General features: G+C 49.6%; 1 protein-coding gene across 6 annotated transcripts; it reads right to left on the bottom strand.

Moving 5' to 3' along the window:
* Positions 1-718: 718 nt before the first annotated feature.
* On the bottom strand, positions 719-21936 carry Htr1d (5-hydroxytryptamine receptor 1D). 6 transcript variants are annotated; one of them, XM_087660423.1, is made up of 3 exons: positions 20776-20933; positions 4734-4954; positions 1477-3441 (listed from the first exon to the last, which is right to left on the bottom strand). In XM_087660423.1, the coding sequence occupies exon 3, from the start codon at positions 2754-2756 to the stop codon at positions 1632-1634; it is 1125 nt and encodes a 374-aa protein (XP_087516549.1). In that variant the 5' UTR covers positions 2757-3441; positions 4734-4954; positions 20776-20933; the 3' UTR covers positions 1477-1631.
* Between the last annotated feature and the right edge of the window lie 387 nt (positions 21937-22323).

The raw sequence follows: 22323 nt of genomic DNA, 5'->3' as shown, positions 1-22323 counted from the left end.
TTGAGGGTTTTTTGTTTTTTCCTAACGTCTCTGGAATTTATTTTTGTGTATGTACAAGCATGTGCATGTGCAGACGTCAGAGGTTCTCCTACCGTGTGGGTTTTGGGAATCAAGCTTAGGTCATCAGGCTTGGTGGTTAGTGTCTTTACCCACTGAGTCATCTGGCCAGGCCCAGTTTCTCAGTTTTCAATTGTCAGTTATCTGAGCACCCACAAATCGGAGGCTCACGGTTTGCAAATGCTATGCAAATGTTACACAAATGGTATTATGCAAATAATGCTGCACAGGGCCTGGTGTGAGGTGGGTGCTCAGTGGATGCTTTAAACAGAGTTAAATTGAAAGCCTGTACTTTTGGGCGGAAGTGGGGGAAAAACACCCGAAGACTACTACTCATGAAGGTTGAGGAGGTGCCTCGGGGAGGGTTTGCTGTCCAAGTGTGACAGCCTGAGTTCCTTCCCTGGATATTGTGGTGCATGGCTGCAGTCCCAACACTCCGGTGATGGGATAGGAGGTGGAGAGAGAGAACATCCCTGGAGCTTGTGGGCTAACTAGCTTAGAATACACAAGGCAGTGGTGGAGACAAGGGAGACCCTGCTTCAAACAAGGCATAAGGCAAGGACTGACACCAGAGGTACACAAACATCTTATGCACACATACGGGACAATCATACATACATAATTTTGTAATACTTAATTTTATAAAGACTTCACTGTTCTCTGTGTCCCCCATGCATTTTATTTGGTAAGACTCAACATCTTAAGAATTCTGATGACAAGGGTGGTGAGCCACCATGCAGTTGCTGGGATTTGAACTCAGGACCTCTGGAAGAGCAGTCAGTGCTCTTAACTGCTAAGCCATCTCTCCAGCCCGACAAGGGTTGTAAAAAAATAGTAATTCAAAATAAAAACATCGGAACGGGCAGAATGAGGTATCCGTTCAAAGCTTGGTGCATCCGACACTGGTCAGTCTTCTTGAGCAGCAGGATGACGGGTTTTAACTTCAGAACATTATATAATAGAGACAAAGGGAAGAATGAAGGATGTAGAGTAGTTGATCTGGTCCCACGTATACCTCTCTCCTGCTGCCACCTTCTGAATTTCTCTCTATCTACCCTGGGTCACCAACCTCACTTTCCATATGGACAACCAGGACCCAGTAGAAACAATTCCTGGGTGTTGTTTTCTAATCAGTGGGCTATGGGAGATGACAACCCCCTCTGTTTTAACTCCAAATTCACTTTTAATTCAAGTCAATAATCACACCCATTTTCCAAAGCCCTCTGTAAAATCCCAGGTAGACCAGAAGGCCTTCCCTCCGAGCCTTCTAGAGAATAAGACAGTTTCTCATCTAAGTCCTACATATTAAATTTCTTCCAATCCAGAGAACCATGAGGATATTATGTTAAGGGATGTCTTCAGTCCTGTCGCCTTTTACACAGCACCTAGCTTTCAGTAATTCAGAAGTCTGGAAGATGCTGGCAGTCAAACACAGAACAAATCTATTGATTTAATCCAAGACCCAAGATAGCACAAATCAGCCCAGGTCCCAGAGAAACGACAGTAATTAAAAAAGGCAACCCCAGCTGGGTTACAGGACATAACAGATAAACAAGAGTCACCCCCAAATTCGACTAAGAGGCCTTTCGGAAATGGACGACTCTCTGAAACGCTTGTCGAAAGTCTTCGTTGAACACAGTGTAGATGACGGGGTTAATGAGAGAGTTTAAATAACCTAGCCACGTGAAGAAGTCAAAGAGGGCCGGGTGGATCCAACAGGAGTCCCTGCAGATGGGGAGGACCAAGGATACCACAAAGAAAGGCAGCCAGCAGATGATAAAGGCCCCCAGAATGATGCCCAATGTCTTAGTGGCTTTCCTTTCTCGGGCTGCAGAGATCCTCTTGCGTTCTAAGATGCTATCAGCAAGCTTGATTTTCACCTGGTTGAAAAAAAGAGGGGAACCGACTGTGTGCGTGTGGCTCTCGTGGAGGCTGGGGTTGAGCGAGCAGAGTGAAGAGCCCGCAGAGCCCGTGATAAGCTGTGCTGTGGTGAAGCGCTTCCCGTAGAGGGAGGGTGGGTTCAGGATTCGACTCCGGGCGGCCACGTATATGCGGCCATACAGGATAATGAGCAAGATGGATGGGATGTAGAAGGCCCCACAGGTCGAGTAGATGGTGTAAGAAATCTGAGATGTGTTCACCAGGCAGTCAGACATCTCCTCGTGAGCCGTGGCCTGCCGCCAGAAGAGCGGTGGGATGGAGATACAGATGGAGATGGCCCAGACGGCCGCAATCATGGCCGCCGCGTGACCTGCGGTCCGGCGCTTGCTGTACTCCAGGGCATCGGTGATGGCCCAGTATCTGTCCAGAGCGATGACACAGAGATGCAGGATGGAGGCCGTACAGCATGTGATGTCAGAAGACACCCAGATGTCACACAGGATCTGGCCAAAGTTCCAGGTACGGGTGGTGGTATAGGCTATGCTGATGGGCATGACCAAGATAGAAACCAGGAGGTCGGTGGTGGCCAAGGAGCCAATGAGATAGTTGGCTGGGGTATGGAGCTTCTTGGTGAGCAGGATGGTGGTAAGTACGAAGGCATTGGAGAGGACAGTGGCCAGTGTAATGATGGATAGGACCACCACGAGGGAGATTCTGAGTGCCTGCAGGACCTCTGGGTCCCAAGCCCCTGTAGCATTCAGGGATCTGTTGGAGGCCTCCTGAGGAAGGCCTTCTAGGGACTGGTTTGGCAGCGACATGCTCAGTGTTTCTCTCTTCCCACAGACTTCTACACACACGGCTCACTCCTTCACCCTCATCCCATCCAGAGAACAAAGTCATACTTCAGCTTCACAACTGTGAAAGCCATACATCAGGACAGAGCTCAGCAGAAAGGCCTCAAGACGTGCCCAGGAAAGGACACCAACTCCACAGCTAGATGCTTCCGGAAGCAGATGAAGCCCAAGGCCTCTTGGGGTTCTGGAACTTCTCCCAGCAGATGGTCCAGCCCAGTTTTTTGTTAGATTTGTTAGATAATTATCAAGGTCTCACAGGAGGATGGGCAGGGTTCTGGGGTTCTTGCCTTCGACATTCTAATGCTTTTTGAAACATAAAGACATTGACATATTTAACTACAAAACTTCAGCATTCCCCTGTTCATACTTAGAAGATTCTAGACATCAGGTCTCTTCCAGAGAGCTTTTAAAACCAGAGACAAAAAGAACCAACTGATTCAGAGGTGCACTCCCAGCAGCTCCTTTTTCCCAGGATCCTGCCAACACGTCATGAGTCCTCAGCGTTGGTTCTGTCCCGCTGACGGCTTTGCGTCTGACTAGACAAAACATTCCAGTTACCAAGACTCAAAGAATGCATGAGCTAGGAGAAGGCAAAACAAATGGGTCACTGCTGGTTCACCGAGCTGGGGATGTGTTCAGAAGCTCTGAGCTTGGGAAAGACAAAGAAAAAAGAGTAGAGTTAGAATCTAGAAAGAGAATCTTGAAAGTTGCAATTTGTAAGACGCAAATGGTACTGCTTTAGCTGCCCCTGGTCCTGTGAATCCTGGTGCTTGACTTTCTGAGATCAAGAACATGCGGGTGGTGGTGTGCCCCACCCACACAATTCCCAGAGGGGACAGAGTGTCCTAGGTTTTGGAAGGATCACAGTTTTGTTCCAAGCACATGAAGTCAGCATTGTAAACTGAGTCATAAAGCATCTCTCTGTGTAGCAATGACAACTAAACCAAACCAAGAAACAAAGGCTTCCAGAAAGAACCCCATATTGTCACATGCTGTCTGAGGGTTCAGGGTGACGGACCTCCATTCATTGGAACTTTCCAAATATCCTAGAGTCAGCACAAATGACTCGTGGCTAGGGAAGGAGGGGGACGATTGTACTTTTTATTAAGACATAGTCTCATGTAGCCCTTAAATTCACTCTCCTGTCTCAGATGACTTTGGATTCCTGATCCTCCTGACTCTGCTTTCTGAATTCTGGGATTACAGATTTTTATGCTTGGTTCTGAATGATTCTTAAAACAAGACAAAATCTACAGCAAGCCACGAACAGGCACATGGCTTTAAATCCCAGCACTCAGGAGGCAGAGACAGGTAGATTTCTGTGAGTTAGAGAAAGTTCCAGGTTACATTGTAAGAACCTGTCTCTAAAAGGAAAAAAAAAATAGCAACGACAAAAAGCTCGACAACAAAACCTCATTTCTTATTAAGTAAAAAGTTAGCTGCTAAACTTTAAATGCTTGAACATTTCTCATGATAGAAATTCACCTCCAGAAAAAGAATTGAACTTCATACATGGAAACTGGATTTTGGCCTCCTGCGGATCAGTTGGTCTGTTTTGAAAGTTTACTTTTTAATTTATATATATATATATATATATATATATATATATATATATATATATATTAAATAGCTGTCTTCAGACCTTCAGACACACCAGAAGTGGGCATCGGATCCTATGACAGACAGTTGTGAGCCACCATGTGGTTGCTGGGATTTGAACTCAGGACCTCTGGAAGAGCAGTCGGTGCTCTTAACCACTGAGCCACCTCTCCATTCCCTGACCTATTTTCATCTCCCATCTCAATGTAGGAGCTACCGTATGGTTTTATGTGTTCTGACAGGTGTGACTAATCTACACAGTGAGTCCCAGGATAACCAGGACTACATAGTAAGATTCTGTCTTAAAAACCAAAACCATGTCCAGGCAGTGGTGGCACATACCTATATTCCCAGTGATTTCACAGGTGGAGGTAGCAAGATTAGGTGTTCAAAGCCAGCTTCAGTAATACTCAAGTTTGAGGTCAACCTAGGTTATATAAGACCCTACCACCAAGAAAGGAAGGAAGAAAGGAAGGAAAGAGGGAAGGAGGGAGAGAGAAAGGGAGAAAGGAAGAAAGAGAGGAAACAAGGGAAGAAGAAATCATTCCAGGTTATAGGAGAACCTATCACCAAGAAAGGAAAGAAGGAAGAGAAAGAAAAGATAAATGAAAACATAGCCCTAAAATAAAATAAAATTTATTATTATTATTATTGTTATTGTTATTGTTATTATTATTTTGAGACAGGGTCTCACTGTGTAGCCCTGGCTGGCCTAGAACTCATAAAATAGACCATGCTGTCCTAAACTGAACAGAGATCATCCAGCCTCAGTCCCCTCTTTTTGAAGAGTCTTTAACTAAGTCAGGGAACCTACAATTTTTAATCCCATCAGATTAGCCTGAGAGCAGGCGAGATGGTACAAGTGTCAAGTGTAGCTGAAAATAAAGGGAAAGTTGGAGGTGCCCATAGCCCAGCGTGCTGGATTAAAGGCACACCCAGCCTGTTATTGTTATTAATGGCATTCTTGCTACGTTACAGGCACTGAGTCAACCCAGTCACCAAACTTGTCCAGTGGGCAATATATCCTCCAACTTAAGGAATCAGCCAGTGGGTGTTCAGAGAGGTGATGTCACCCAGCTGGAGGGAGCAGAACTGAGTCCAGAGCTCTCCAAATCTCTCTACCTTTGCTCAAAGTTTGCAACTCAGGAAGAAAAGCCTCAAGGCACAGGTACGGCCCCAGGGGTAATAAATAACAGAACAAGTCCTGCCCCCTCCTACTCCCTCTTGCCCCGGGGCTCCATTCCAAGTCTGCAGCTGCCTTTCCTTTCTAATGGCTCACACAGATGTGAAGTCAGATTGGATCATTGGATCGTTCGGAAGTTTCTTGGCTGCAGACAGCCTAGGAGGGCTTGCTACTGTTCTGTCCCCACAGCAGGCTGGTGTGACTCCAGGTGACTCCAGACATTCCAGTCACCTCCCTGCAGGAGGAGTCCTGGGCTGGGAAGACTGAGAGGCTAGTAGGAGGGCAAGCCCTTGGTGACAGCTTAGGAAGAGGGACAGGGACAAAGGAGATGGCCTTGGTCAGCGGCTTACACTAGTCAAGGAAGTGACATCATATTAGAGGCTTCCTGAACCGAGTTAGGAGACTTGTCCCTAATCCTTTATCTCTGGAGGCACGGTCTACAGATCCACAAACAGCTGTCTTTCTCAGTGACACCTCAAATAACAAAACAGAACCACAAACAAAGATGACATTACATTCTGGTCTCACCCAGGAGATGAGGCAACAATTCTTTCATCAAGGCAGGGTTTCTCTGTGTAGCCCTGGCTGTCCCAAAATTTGCTCTGTAGAGCAGGATGGCCTCCAACTCACAGAGATCTGCTTGCCTCTGCTTCCAGCATGCTGGGATTCAAGGCGGGTACCACCACTGCCCAGCTAAGGACCTGTGCTCCTGTCCCTGTCTGTGCTCGATTGATAGTAGAGAAACTTCCGTATTCATGAGCCGATGGGACAAGACTGATGTGGGTGGTCCCAAAGGTAAGAGCAAACCACCAGAAACTAGTGCACTGTCCCTCAATGGCAGGTCTGGCACCCCACCACAGAGCCCTATAGTGGTCTATTTCTCATTTTATTGTGTGTGTGTGTGTGTGTGTGTGTGTGTTTGTGTGCGTGTGTGTGCACGCACATGAGCATGGACAGTGTGCTGGGAATTGAATCCATGACATCACGCACACTACACAAGCAGCCTACCACTAGGCTATCTCCAGATCTATTTCCTGTGTGTATGCACATGGCCAGAGGTCAACCGAGAGTGTCATTTCTCAGGTACTATCCACTCCATCTACCTCCCCACCCCACCCCCCCACCTCATTCTTAGACCTTGTCTCACTGGCCTGGAACTTACCAAGTCATGTAGGTTAGCTAGCCAGAGAACCCCAGGGGTCTCCTAGTCTCTGCTTTCCCTGCGCAGAGATTAGAAGCATGAACGGTCATGACAGGTTTCTCTGTGTGTGAGGCTTCCGGCTGGCTGTTGGAACACTTGGTCAGTGAGCCGTCTGCACAGCCCTGGACGTTTCTTTCAAAATGCAGCGGTGGATGCATGGGCTCTGTTCCTTCCCTCCATTCATCTGACCTTGAACTCTCTATGCAGCTAAGGATGACCTTGAACCTGAGTCTTCCTGCCCTCACCTCCTAAATGCTGGGATTATCGGGGAGTGCCTCAACACCAGTCCCCAGCCCCCACCCCCGGCGGCCCACACATGCTGGAGATCAAACCCAGGGCTTTGTGTGTGGTAGTAGGAACTCCACCAACTGAGCTGCCCCTGAGCCCTTTCATTCTTCAATCTTCACACACATATGTATATATAGACATACATACATACACATACATATATGCTTATATATACATTATATATATTCACACACACACTACTTCATAGGGAATAATATTTTTGTGAACAAAATAAAAAAGTCTGAGGGAGAGAAAAGTCAACAGAGAAGCAAGCTAAGAAAGAGGGAGCACAAGAGTGCACTGCCTTTGGGACAGAAGCAAGGGGCCCCATCCTTGGACGTCTGGGTGACCTCCTACAGGAACATTCACTTGCCAGCTCAATCTTCTCTCAGCTGAGGAGACTCAAATGGGCCCAGCTAGCTCTGAAAAGTCATACAAGACAGATTTTTCAGTTCTCCCCACCCCATTGTGGAACTGGAAGCAAGTCTTTTCCTCCTGGCCCCTCCCTGTTGGTCAATTAGAGCATCACCATTTTCCACCCAGAATCCTCCTGTGGTTTCAACAAAGTCAGGACACCCTTGACAGAGAAACTGGCACATAGCGGGGGTCCTCCCCAACCCCTTAACCTACGCTTCCTGCCCTGGGCTCAGGGAAGATCAGTCCCTTCTTTCTGAAGATTCTTTAACTGAGTCAGTCATAAAACCTACCAGAAGCAAAGCGGACTAATGGCTCTGCGGAAGCCAGTCTCGGCCTTTTAGAGGAAAGAAAAAAAATCCAGGGCTTTCTGATCAAAGATTTGTTGCAGTAGAATAAATCCCCCACAGAGGAATTCATGTCTGCATTCTCTGTAGGAGCGGCGTTGTACGGATGAGTGAGCCCTGGACAGGAGAATCGCTCTCCACAAGTCTGAGCTCTTTCCATTTTACCAAGGGCCTCCACAGCTCTTATCTGATTCCACTCGCTCTCCTGTGAGGGACTGCCCACAGTCTGAGCCCTTCTCTACCGGAAAATCAAGGTATCATGCACGCTTCCTGAGGACGAAGGGAGGGTTAAACGTAAGAATGTATGTGATACAGACAGAAAAATCTTCCCATGGCTTACGGTAGTGAGTGCTCGTGTGTGTGTGTGTGTGTGTGTGTGTGTGTGTGTGTGAACACGTTAGTGCTAATTTTAAACTTTAATCAGTCTCTTGAGGTACAAATAAATCAGTTTCAACATTCAACCACTCAAATTATAAAAGCTGGCAAATGGGGCTGGAGAGACGGCTCACCGGTTAAGAGCACTTGCTGCTCTTGCAGAGGACTCTACTCTGGAACCCAGCGCTCATAATCAGGCAGCTCATGACTGACTCTGGCTCCAAAGGGTCTGCCAGTTCTGGCTTCCTCAGGCACCTGCACTCACGTATGTACACACAGACATACCTGCACTCATGTGCACACACACACAGACAGACAGATACAGACACACACACATAATTAAATAATTAAACATAATTAAATCTTGGACTGGAGAGATGGCTGAGCGGTTAAGAGCGCTGACTGCTCTTCCAAAGGTCCTGAGTTCAATTCCCAGCAACCACATGGTGGCTCACAACCATCTGTAATGGGATCCGATGCCCTCTTCTGGTGTGTCTGAAGACAGCTACAGTGTACTCACATATATAAAATAAATAAATCTTAAAATAAAAAAAAGGATAAAAATCTTAAAAATCTGGGAAAAGGTCAGGTGTAGTGTGATGGTTTGAATATGCTTGGCCCAGGGAGTGGCACTATTAGGAGGTGTGGCCTTGTTAGAATAGGTGTGTCACTATGGGTGTGGGCTTTAAGACCCTCATCCTAGATGGCTAGAAGCCAGTCTAACACTAGCAGCCTTCAGATGAAGATGTAGAACTCTCAGCTCCTCCTGCACCAGGCCTGCCTCGATGCTGCCATGTTTCTGCCTTGATGATAATGAACTGAACCTCTAACCCTGTAAGCCAGCCCCAATTAAATGTTGTCCTTATAAGAGTTGCTTTGGGGGGCTGGAGAAATGGCTCAGTGGTTAAGAGCTCCAACTGTTCTTCCAGAGGTCCTGAGTTCAATTCCTAGCAACTACATGGTGGCTCACAACCATCTGTAATGAGATCTGGTGTGTCTGAAGACAGCTACAGTGTACTCCTATACATGAAAGAAAGAAAGGAAGAAAGAAAGAAAGAGAGAAAGGAAGGAAGGAAGGAAGGAAGGAAGGAAGAGTTGCTTTGGTCATGGTGTCTGCTCATAGCACACTAAGACAGGTGATAGCACAAACCTTTAGTCCTGGCACTTTGGAAGCAGAGGCAGGCAGATCTCTGTGGTTTTGAGGTCAGCCTGGTCTACACAATGAGTTACAAGACAGTCATGGCTCTGTAGAGAGATCCTGTCTCCAAAAAAAAAAAAAAAAAAAAAAAAATCTGGAATATGTAGGAGATAAACACTTATTCTTTTCTTCCTTCCTTCCTTTCTTTTCTTAAGACAGTGTCTTAGCTGGGCATAGCAGTGCATGCCCTTGACTCCAGCACTCAGGAGGTAGAGGCAGGTGGATCTTTGTGAGTTCGAGGCCAGGCTGGTCTACATAGTGAGACCCTGTCTCAAAACAACAACAACAACAACAACAACAACAACAACAACAACAACAACAACAAGAAGACACAGTGTCTTGCATCCTAAGAGGGTCTCATACTCACTGTGTAGCCATGTACATCTCATGTGACCCTGGACCAGCCCAGGGGCTTTTGTACTTGTTAAGCAAGCGCCCTACCAACCGAACTCCCTCCCAGCCCCGGGAGGCAGCGTCTCGGCTCAGCACTTTCCTGTGTGTCTGCTCAACAAACATGAGCAGAGGGTTCGGACTGAGGCTCAGTAATAGAAACTTGTGTGATATATGGGAGGCCATGGGGTAGATCTTAGCCCTGAAAAATAAAAGTGTGCACGATGTGAGACATGTGCAAAAATCGTTCCCAGCAACTCATTAGTTAGTTAGTTAGTTAGTTAGTTAGTTAGTTAGTTAGTTGGTTGGTTGGTTGGTTGGTTGGTTAGTTAGTTGGTTGGTTGGTTGGTTAGTTGGTTGGTTGGTTAGTTAGTTAGTTGGTTGGTTGGTTAGTTAGTTAGTTGGAGTCTATCTAAACAGACAGCAGCAGAAGGCAACAGTAACTGTGGTAAATCCATACAGCAGTCAGTATGTTAGAGAATAACTCCAGACACTTATGACCACACAGATGGACCTCACGTTAGGTCAAGAAGCAGCCAGATACCAGCTGCGAGAGAACTTTATACAGTTCACCAACCTGCAAAATAATCCCCCCAACAAGGTCAGGATCCAGCGTGGCTTTTGCTTTGTTTTCAGACTTTGCCTTGCTCTGGAGCCGAGGCTAGCCTCAAACTAACCGGTGTTGACAGTAGAGGCTGTCCCCTAAAGCTGTAGCCTGACTGGGAAATCCATTTTCCAACAGGGCTGACTTGTCTGGCCTCAGTGGGAGAGGTTACACCTAATCCTGCAGAGACTTGACGTGACAGAGTTGGGGGATTCTCAGGGGGCCACCGCCTCCTAGAGGAGAAGGGAAGAGGAGGAGTGAGGAAGTCTGGGAGGAGACCTGGAAGGGGGACAGTGTTTTGGCTGAAAATAAATAAGAAAAGAAAAAAATCAGACAGACAATGGCAGCCCAGCATCAGGAAGCTAGCATCTGCATGTGAATAAGACTATTGGGGTGGAAAGTGAGGTGTCTAACAAACTCTCCATCCCTTGTAGCCACTCTGGCCCCCTAGTTATCTTTCCATGTTTTCCTTACCCAGAGTCAACTCTGGTCCAAAGTATGACATGGAAAGTTCTAGAAAAAAAAAAACATTTCTAAGTTATAAGTTGTGTCCCATTCTGAGCAGCATGATAAAATCTTGCACAGACCTGTTTAGACTGGCCCAGAGGTGACTCATCCCTTGTCTAGCATAGCCATGCAGCGTGTGTGCGTGCGTGCGTGTGTGTGTGTGTGTGTGTGTGTGTGTGTGTGTGTGTGTGCGCTCACTTCTCACTTCTCGCCCATTAGCCACCCAGAGGCTGTCTCCACTGGGACCAACTTCTGCTCTCCTGGCACTCTGTTCAGGTGGCCCTTCTATGGCTGTCACAACACTACACTGGTGCCTATGACATTCACATCACACAGGCCCTTAATTAGGTATCTTACATCACCAAAAAAGGAGAGTGGAGGGAGAGGTTACAGTCACAAAACTTAGAAAACCACTTTTTTTTTTTTTTGAGACCAGGCCTAGGTAGCCCAGATTGGCCTGAAGCTGTCTTTCTAGACCAGGTTGCCCTTGAACTCACTGAGATCACTTGCCTCTCCAGAATCTTCCTTTCAGCTAAATATCTGACTCTGTCACTCCCCTAATACCCCCCTGGGGCTTCCACAGCACTTTCACTGCTTGGTTTAAGAGCCCCACCATGCACAGTCTTTCCGCCTCTAACACATTCTGACTCAGCCTGCTGGCAACACACACTCCAGCAACACACAACTGCCTGCTTTGTGGCAGGGCTCTCTCCCCCTCTAAACCTCCGTCTCTGCCTTGTCCTCCTATGCTTGGAAAGCATCATCTCTTCTGCCTTCTGGTTCTCTCTGTCCCCAGCACCCTTCTGGACTGCATGCTTGAGATGTCTTTCCTAGTCTGCCTAGGTGCCCCTCCCCTGAGGACCCATCACTATCAACACAAGAATTCCTTAAGGACAGGGCCTTGGTTTTATTCCACCTATGACTCTGACAAGAGTTTATGCCGACGGGGTTATAGAGATGCCTCGGTGGTTAACAGCCTCCATGGCTCTTGCTGAGGACCCAGGTTGAACTCCCAGCATCTATGTTAGGCAACTCACAACTGCTCATAACTCCAGCTCCAGGGCTTTGATGCCTCTGTACCTGGGGCACCTACATTCATGTGCACAGACTCACACACACAATTGCATAGACTCACACACACAGTCGCACGATAAAAATTAACCTTTAAGGGCTGGAGAGATGGCTCAGTGGTTAAGAGCACCGACTGCTCTTCCAGAGGTCCTGAGTTCAAATCCCAGCAACCACATGGTGGCTCACAGCCATCTGTAGTGAGATCTGATGCCCTCTTCTGGTGTGTCTGAAGACAGCGACAGTGTACTTATATATAATAACTAAATCTTTAAAAAATAACCTTTAAATGTTTGTGTCAGACACCCGAGCAGATGGGGAATGGCTTGAAGAGCAGGTCTGGTGGTGGCAGGGGTTCTAGGCTTTAGCTTGGCCTTGCCACTAACTTGCTCTATGTATATATGTCATGTCCTTATTTGACACTCATGTTCTCTATTCTTTTTTTTTTTTTTTTTCCGGAGCTGGGGATCGAACCCAGGGCCTTGCGCTTGCTAGGCAAGCGCTCTACCACTGAGCCAAATCCCCAACCCCGACACTCATGTTCTCAAACTTCAATTGGACCTGGACGTACAGGCCTGTAGCCCCAGCTACTCAGGAAGCTGAGGCAGGGAGATGGAAAAAGTCCAAGGTGTGCCTGAATGGCAGAGTGAGCGTCAGGCCAGCCTGGGCAACTGAGGAGAGACACTGTTTCTAAAGAAAAAAGAAGAAAGAACAAGGGTGCTGGAGTTGTAGCTCAGTGGTAGGGCTCTTGCTTTTGAAAGGTCTAGGGTTTGGATTCCAGCAGGGTGGGGTGGGAAGGGAAAATGCCAAAGCAAAAACAAAACCAAACCCACAGTTATCTGAGCCTCACCCTCTGGGAGAGAGCACAGAGACTGTAATTCCTAAAAATTCCTCAAGTGCTTCTCCCTCGTGGCCTGCCTGGGGTGACACAGAGATACGGCCATCTCTGATGGCTGAAGATCGATAAAATGTCACATACAGGAGAGACCTGTTTTCAGGGCCTTTGAACCAGTTAGGGAAGGATAGTTCAGGTTTGCTTTCCTCTGGGTTGTTAGGAGCCAGAGGCCACTTGTGAACAAGCCAACGAGAGGCTTAAAAGCAAGAGCCTTTGCCATTGTGCCTGTGGGAAAGTGGGCAGCGAGGTCTTAAAGCCCCTCTGCCCGCCCTTAGCACTGTCCCTGAGGCAGGATCTGCACACCCTTTACAGGAGGAGAAACAGAATGAGAAGTGATTCACTCAAGGCCATGCCTGGCACAGCTGGATTGAGAGCTCGAGTCGGGGGGACTCTAGAAAAGTCAGTATTGAGGTCACTGAGCACTTGAGGAGTAGACATGGAGATGTGAAAAACAATGGGTAAAAAACAATGACATACACCTGGAATCCCAGCACTCGTGAGGCTGAAGCAGGAAAATAGAGTTCCAGGCTAACCTAGGCAACACGGTGAGATCCAGTACACAGACAGACAGACAGACAAACAGACAGACAGACACACACACAGATATATACACAGTGAGACACACAGACACACACACACAGAGACTCACAGAGACACACACAGATACATACATACAGAGAAACACAGACACATATGCATAGATACACACACACACACACACACACACACACACACACACACACACGAACCCCTTGTCCCTGCTCCACACCCCCAGACACCAAGGACTAGATAGTGCAGCCCCAGAACAAGTAATTGCAAACGAGGCGCTATCGCCCCCTAGGGCTCAGCTTGGGAATTTTGTCTTCTGAGAACTACATTTCAGGCCAGGGAAGAGGGCAGCCAGGGAGGCCACGTGGGTGGCCAGCCTTAAAAAGAGCTTACCAGGCATCGTGTTAAACTCCCATAGATAGACACTCATTATGACCAATCACAGTCCTTTCTACTGTCTCCCAGGGGAGGAAACTGTAGCTCAGAAGCACATCCAGAGCTAAGATGAAATTTTAGCACTGGGATTTGGTTTTGCCTGGCGCCACGCTACCCGTGAAAACCTGTCCGGGTCTCCTTTCTCTTCCCACAAAGATTTGTTAGGTGCAGGCCTGCAAACACGCAGGACATCTTAGCCAGGCCTGGTGGCTCCGGTACTTGGGAGGCTGAGGCAGTTTGAAGTCAGCCTGAGCTACATAGCAAGATCTTTATCTAAGAAAAATAAAGAGAAAAGGGAAGGAGAGGGGAGAGAAGAGGACAAGTGGGGAGAGAAAGGAGGGGGGAGGAGCTTTACTCCCGCTGGGTTCTAGCATGCTCTCCTGGCAGAGCCTTCTCCCACCAGGCCCGTAGGTAGACTGCTAACATCTTTGTTCAGCACTTGGCACAGCCCAGAGGATAGGGGGAAGTGGTGTGCAGAGTGTCTCACACTTGGCTGTGCCTGGAGAGGGCCTGACAGCCACCCTGGCTTGCAGCAGGTGAGGCTGTTAAGGACCAGGCTACACAGCCCACACCGAACAGTGTGTGAAGGGGAGGGAGAGGGGGTGGAGCGGGGTGCACACAGTCTCGGGAGCCCTGGGATTTGCAAAAGACCGAAGTGTCAGAGTGGGAAGGGCTTTTAGGAACCAATAAGTCCGGCTCCCCGGCAGACAGGCTCAGAAAGCATGAGGCGTTTCGCCTGCTCACCCAGTGAATTACAGGTGGAAACCCAGTCTCCAGATCTCAAGACTCTCACTAACAGTGTGAACCTGAGACAAGGGCAGACATCCTCGGGGGAAGTCCTGCCCCACTCGTGACATATGCTTCTGCTGTTTTCATGCCTCCCACCCCACCCCCAAGACCTCTTCTATCGACAGCAAATCTGCAGCACACAGTCTGGTCAGCTATACAGGCCTTTTGAACTGCACTCCTTGGCCTGGAGCTTAACTCGCCTCCTCTCCTGGTCCTCAGATGCTGAACATCTGGATCTCTAGAGAGCATTCAAGCTCAGGGATTGAGCCCATTCTTCAGGGCTGAAGAAAAGGTGGTTTCTCCATCATGGGTAAACAAGACAACAACAACAGAGATACATTTCCTGGAAACCAAACAGGGAATCGTAGTGTTTTAAAGGATTCAAACCCACTAACCACCATGTGGTTCCCCTGCTGGCAGACCCCGGGTGAGGAAGTAGCCTGTGGAATCAAATAGATAGCTTGCTTCCCAGATTCATCTACCCACTCTGCGATCTTGGATAAGCTACTCAGCCTCTCTGAGCCCATCCCCCTCGTTCAATAACGGAGGGCGTGAGCAACCGCATCTGACACTGATCTTCTGAGACTTACGGTGGGGTCTAGAAACACAGTTTCTGTGCCTGGGATGTCCTGAGAGGGTGACAGGGTACATGCCAGGAGCCATGGAAAGCATCAGCGACAGACAACCTGTTGTCACCCTGAGACCCTACTGGGAGTGGCTTTGACGCACAGGACTGAAGCTTGGAGAGCACTTGCCTGTAGTCACCCCAAATCCCTTTCACTTCCTGCCATTTACCATTGCAACGACCACTTGGGCCGCTTCCTTCCCCTCCTCCCCCTCCTTCCCCTCCTTCCCCTCCCTTATGTGGATTCATCAAAGCTCCAGCTGAGGTGAGCATTTGGAAAGACAATGGTTCTTTTGCTTCTAAGATTGTTTCCATAGGTCCCTCCTGCTACCCAGAATGCCTTTCTTTTTTATAGTTTAAAATCTTTATTGTATGTGTGTAATGAGTGTGTGGTCCATGTATGTGCACAGGTGTGTGTGGCAGACAAATGAGGACACGGGGTGTCCTCCCCCAACACTCTCCGCCTCATTCCCTTGAGATAGGGTCTTTCAAGGACACCATTTTTTTTCTTTTTCTTTTTTCTTTTTTTCGGAGCTGGGGACCGAACCCAGGGTCTTGTGCTTGCTAGGCAAGCGCTCTACCACTGAGCTAAATCCCCAACCCCTCAAGGTCACCATTTAACCTATGCTGGCTGACCTGTGAGCTCTGGGGACCTGCCTGTCTCTGTTCTCCAGATCTGGGGTTGCACAGCCATACTCTGCTTTTCCCACATGGGTGCTAGGAACTTGAACTCAGGTTTTCATGCTGGCACATCCATCCCTCTTACCCATTGAGCCATCTTTCCCTCTCCTCCAAAGGATGCTCTCTGGAAGTTTCCCTGGACCCCAGAGTAGAACTGATCACTCCTGCTCTCTGTACTAAGTTTCTGATGTAGAATTACATTTGGCCTCCCCAACTGTCCTCAGTTGCTGACATCCTGTGTCCCTGCCAGACTGGAATGAGTGTCCTTTCCCAGCCACCTCCAGGACTCCCTATGCTACCTCCCCGTCACTGAAATGTCCTCTCTCCTCTGTGTGTGTCAGTCTGTCCTGAATGCAGGGCCTGCCTCACTCTGCAATGCAGAGCTTTTGCGGCTCTCTTCTCCCCATAAAGAAGGTCGTTCCTAGAGCAGGGACTTGACTTGTGTTCATAGCAAAACATTTTAGAGTTGATACAGACGATCAATAAAAATTTGCTCAAAGGATGCATGAAAGAATACAGACGAGTCTACCCTTCTTAGACCTGTCCCCTCATCTCTAGTAACCCAAATGCCTTGTGGTGAGTCTATCAGACTGCCCTAGAGGAGCTCAAAAGTCAGTCAAAATCGAGTGGTGGTGGTGCAAATCTTTAATCCCAGCAGCGGCAAAGGCAGGTGGAGGTTTGTGAGTTCGAGGCCAGCTTGGTCTACAAAGAGAGTTCCAGGATAGCCAGGGCTCAAAAAACCAACCAACCAACCAACCAACCAACCAACCAACCAACCAACCAGTCAAGTACTCTCACCCAGACTATGAATTGACTGGCCTCCATATTTCTGATCAAACACAGGGCCCTGTGCATGAGAGGTAAGCATGGCCCAGATAAGATATAGCCCAGATTGACCTCAAACTGGACACCCTTGTGCCTCTGCCTCCTGAGTGATGGGTTTCCAGGTATGTACCACTAGGACTAACTTGTTGGGTTGTTTTTTGGTGTTTTGTTTTGTTCTGGTCCGAGGACACAATTTGTGGTATCTGTTCTTTCCTTCCACCATGGTGTTCCCAGGAATCAAACTCAGGTCAACAGGCTTGACAGCAACACCTACTGAGCCATCCTGTCAGCCCCTCTCCATGCTTTTTGGATTGGGGTGGAACCCAGGGCTTCTCATATATGAGGCAAGCACTCTGCAGCTGAGCCCCCAGCCCAACACCCCAACTGAGAGTTCTTTCTGCTGTTTCTCCCTGACATTTAACCAGCTATCTCATAAAAAGGAGGCAGCTGAGGCCCCCAAGAGTCAATGGCACTCTTGAGAGCCTTGGCCTTAACGGACCAGGTATCTTACACCCTTCCAGGTTCTGTTTCCTCTCTCCACATATGTGGGACGTTCATTTGTCTTACTTTGCACTGCTATGTCCGCCTGAGGACACACTATCTCTGCTTCCTCTAGGAGGCCCTTCCCCGGTCCACCAGCCTGAAGTACCACCCACTTTCTGCAGAGTCTCAGGTAGCACAGACCAGATTTCAAGTAGGTTATGTGGTCAAGAACGACCTTGAACTCCTGCCCCTACCTCCTGAGCAGTGGGATTATAGATATGCATCATCATGCCCAGTCGTACACACACACAGATTGATCGAACCAGGACCCTGCTAAGCTTGTTAGGCCAGCGCTATCATCTGAGCTACGTCCCTAGTCCCAAATCTCTCTCCTCTAATCTCCTGACCCCAAGTTCATTCGTGTCTCCTCCTGCCTATGGCCAGAAGCTCATTGAAGATAAACCCACTCCCTCTCTGCTCCAGGCTACACCACTTGCAGCCAATCTAGAGTGAGTCTTTTTATAAGACCCAAAAGCACCCAGGAGAAATCAGCAGCATCAGGTCCAGAGCTGACTAGAGTGCCGGTCTAGCATGCATAGGCTCTGAGTTTAGGCCCCCAGATCTAACCCCATAAATGATGATGATGAAGAAGAAGAGGAGGAGGAGGAAGAGGAGGAGGAAGAAGAGGAGGAGGAGGAGGGGCTGGAGGGATGGCTCAGCAGTTAAGAGCACTGGCTGCTCTTCCAGAGGTCCTGAGTTCAAATCCCAGCAACCACACGGTGGCTCACAACCGTCTGTAATGGGATCCGATGCCCTCTTCCGGTGTATCTGAAGACAGCTACAATGTACGCATACACATAGAATAAATAAATAAATCTTTGAAAAAAGAAGGAGGAGGAGGAGGAGGAGGAGGAGAAAACAGTCTTCTCTCTCTCTCTCTCTCTCTCTCTCTCTCTCTGTTTTTGTTTTTGAGACAGAGTCTTTTTTTTTTTTTTTTTTGAGCTGGGGACCGAACCCAAGGCCTTGCGCTTGCTAGGCAAGCTCTCTATCACTGAGCTAAATCCTCAACCCCCAGAGTCTTATTTTGTAGCCCAGGATAGCCTCAAACTCAAGACCCAACCACCTCTGCATCCTGAGTGTTGGGATTATAGGTCTGGGATAGCACTCCTGACTTCTGCACTCTGTTTATAACACTCTAATGACCCCTGATCATCCAAGATAAAGTCCCAAACCTCACCATGATCTACAAGTCCCTCACTGTCTGCCTTGACACCATCACTTCTTTGACATCAGTTCCTACGGTGCCTCCCCTGTCAGTACCCCACTTCATCCACCAGCACACAGCCGCTCTCCCCACTTCCAACGCCCTCCTGAGATCACTCTGGCACTTAACAGGAGCTGATGCTTTCCAATCTGTTTACTGACCATCTCTCCACCCCACATCCCCACCGTGCCCACATAACACGTAGCTCAGTCTAGCTCATCACTGTATCACCAGGGCCTGACTAGCGGCTGGCTGACAACAAACGGGTGGATTCCCAGCTCAAGAGTGCTCCAGGCTGGAGACATCCACCTGAGTCATGAGTCAGGTGGTATGGAGAGCCCTGAGGGGAGGTGAGGTCACCCAGGGAGAGGGTCTACCATAAACAGGGAGAAGGGCCCAGGACAGCAGAGCACCCAGTGCCCGACACTCAAAGATGAGCCTGAGGGAAAAACAAGGAAGAGGAAAGACAGTGTTTAGTCAAAGGAGACCAAAGGATCCTGTTCCGGGGAAATGTCTGGCCACAGTGTTAACTGTGGACCTGATGGGTGGGAGTCATCTCAACGAGGAGGGCTCTCTCTCAGGTCTGGGAATGCCAGCCTTAGAGGATCCATATTTCTGTCTGTGTTCATGTCACCCTTGCCAAAAAGAAATGTTATCCATCCAAAGAGAGAAGGGATCACAGCAGATCTATCAGGCAGCTGGCAAACACAAGGAGGCATCCCTGTCGTCGGACGGAGAAGAGTGGAGGCCCCAGACCCTAACTCTTACACCCACTGGCCTGGACTCCAGCTTCCAATGGAGTCCTGGTCTCTTGGAGAAAGGATCACTTTCTGCCAACCGACTGGGAGGTATCAATGATCAAAGGTCAGCTGCCCAAGTGGACAGCGGCTGTTGTCAAAAAAAAAAACACTCCTTACAGGAAGGGCCGAGAGTCTAGCCAGTGTCACTGGCGACCAGAGGAAAGCACAGACAAGGTCCACTGGAAAACCCCATCAGGTGTTCTCACCCTTCCTGATGCCGCAATCCTTTACGACAGTTCCTCATGTTGTGGTGACCCCTCAACCCTAAAATTATTTTTGGCACTTCATATTTGTTGCTACTTCATAATTGTAATTTTGCCACTTTTTATACATCCCAATGTAAATATCTGTGCTTTTGGAAATGTTAGACGGCCTCCAGCGAAAGGGTCAGTCGATTTGCAAGGGGGTCGCGACCCACAGGTTGAGAACCACTGCGGTAAAGCCATTCCCAAGATAAGATCTGAGATTGCTGAGTACAAAGCTGAGTTCCGGGGTGAGGTCAGATGTAATACTAGGCAATGATTCCATTTGGTTTTTGCAAAGCAAACCTGAAAGGTGGTGGTCGTCATCCTCGTTTCAGATAGGATGGAGCCAGTGCTCAGAGAAGTCTAAAGCTTTCCCCGCAGCTAAGCAAGTGACCAGGGCTGGTTTGCTAAATGCAACCAGCCTGGGAGTATCAGGGTCTTAATCTCTGCCGGTCCCCACATCCAGCGAGTCAGCGGGGGGTGAGGGTGGGGTTGAGTCTTATATTCTGCAAGTACTGTGACTTTGGGCAAGATTTTGTCCCCGTTCCTCCCACCTGCAATAAAGCCAATCTCCCTGAGCCTTGCAGTTCTGATGTTGCTTGAGAAGCTAGGATTTGCAGAGAACTTTACCATGGACGCAAAAGCATTCACGGCCTCTCACTCATTCCTACCAATCCGCAGTGAAAGGGGAAGCGTCCTCTCCATTTGAAAGATGTGCACACTGAGGCTCAGAGAGAAGCAGTGACCTGCCCAAGGTCACGAGCAAGTCAGGGCCCTTCTCAAACCCAAGCTCCAAACTGGACACTCCTTTAAGTCCCCTCCGGTACCAGCGTCACCCCGAGACCTGGCCGGTAGAGGGCTCCCCGCTTCCCTAGGCCATCACCAGGGCCACCTGGGGGGACATCTCACCTCGGGCCTGGAGGAGGGGGGTCAACACCTGCTCAGGGGATCTTCCCAGAGCGCGGGACATGGAGGACGCTCTCCTAGGGTCCCGCAGCCTCCCTTGGGGGATCCCTCGGCCCACCCCCACGGTCCAGGATTCTGGATAACGATCCTGGGTGCTCCCTTCGGGCCCCGATGGTCCTTGGGGACCGTCTTTCGGTGCGCTCCTCTCCCGTCCTAGAGGCTCACAAAGGCGGGACGCCAGGTGACCCATCGGGACCCGCCCGGCTGGGCTCAGCCCCGCGAGGCTGCGACGCCCCGGGCTCCCGCGCTTACCGGCTCCCAGCCGGGAGGTACGGGCCAAGGGTGCGAGCGCCCCGCACCCCTGCGGGCTGCAGCCTGGCCTCCTCCACGACCCCGCTGAGCTCCGGGCTCCACCGCCCTCCGCGCCTGCAGCTCCGGCTCCGCGCTCCTGCCCGCGCCCGCCGCTGCTCCGCGCTCTGCTCCCGGGCTCCTCCCCCGCTGGGCTCGCTCCGCACTCGGCCTCCCGCCCACGGCAGGGGAGGCCCGCCCGGAGCCCCTGCCCCTGCCCCACGGTGGGAGGACGCCGGGGACAAGAGTGGAGAAGGCCCACCTGTAGGAAGGAACGGACTGTCCGGGGAAAGTGGACCGTGCCTAGACTCCATCCGCGGGTTCCTCTCAAGCTGAGGCTCCCGCCCCCTACCTTTAATTTAGCAAGTATTTATTGATCTGCTTTATGTCTGCACCGGCTATGCACTGGGCTAAAAACGATTGTGCAACCCCCGCCCCTTAGGGCTCACGTTCTACTGGGGCGGATGCGATGCACTTAAGGAGATGACATGTTTCAGCCGGAAAGGAGGTGGGGAGTGGACAGGGTGGTCGGAGGCGGCGGGGGTGGGGGGGTGGGGGGGGATAAGTCTCACCAGGAAAGCAGCCTCTCAGGACAGACCGGAGGTAGGAAGCGTCCCCGGCCACACACCAGAAGTGGAATGGGTACAGTCAGTTTCTGCTGGTCAAGCAGAGTGATCCCAGAGTTTGGGCAGCAAATCTGACCGCCAGTTCCCCTATTCAGCGTTTAGTAGGGGCTGCGGATGCAGAGAGCTAGAAAGAAGAGGGCTGAGTTCGAAGACGGGGGACAGCAAAGACTCCTGCTTGACCAGGTTCAGCACAGCTCGGGTAGACCTGGCCTTCGGTGTCCTTGCCCACTGTGTCTCCTTACTGTTTGTATAGTCTCAAGCCTCGTTATCACCCGCATCCACCAGTAGACTGGTTATGTGTTCTTGATGAATTGACCCTATTAGCATCATAAAGTGACCGCGACTCTTCATCCGCGGTAAAAGTTGGTCTTTGCGTCTCCTTGGGGGGCGGTGCACAGGGAGATCTGGAAGTGCCCACCAGCACCCACACAGCTGTTTGACATCTGGCACAGCAGCACACTGAGAACTCAGCAGCTCTTCCACGCCTTGCTCTCCCGCCCCGTCCTTTGGTGTCCTTCTGTTTGCGCCAAATTCTCTGCCCACCTGGCCCTCCCCTCCCGCCCCCACCCCTTGCTCTCCTGGTCTGTCATTTGTGATTGGCTTGGAGCCTCCATCTCTCTCAGTCTCTCTTTTTTGGAAGGCTGTGATCAATGGTCATTAATAATGCAGAGGTTCTTTTTGTCTTAGCGCAGATCCCAGGCAAATAAATCACCGGCATGAATAGACAGGAGCTATGGGTAACCACACCTCAATCAGCCTTCTCTCCTCGCTTTAGGCCCTTGGCTCTTTCCCCCACATAGGAGATGGGCAGATTGAACAATGCCAAACATAGGTGGCCTTAATATAGGCTGTGCTACCGGTGTCCTGCCTGAACCCCTGTGGAGGA

This window comes from Rattus norvegicus, chromosome 5 (assembly GCF_021556685.1).
Source record: "Rattus norvegicus strain SHRSP/BbbUtx chromosome 5, alternate assembly SHRSP_T2T, whole genome shotgun sequence".
Classification (NCBI taxonomy): Eukaryota; Metazoa; Chordata; class Mammalia; order Rodentia; family Muridae; genus Rattus; species Rattus norvegicus.
Note: the sequence above shows the minus strand (reverse complement) of the source record. Positions and strands in the feature narration are given on the sequence as shown.

Bases quoted from the DNA above. Each gene is read 5' to 3' on its own strand.
- Htr1d (XM_087660426.1), bottom strand. From the start codon at position 2,756: ATGTCGCTGCCAAACCAGTCCCTAGAAGGCCTTCCTCAGGAGGCCTCC.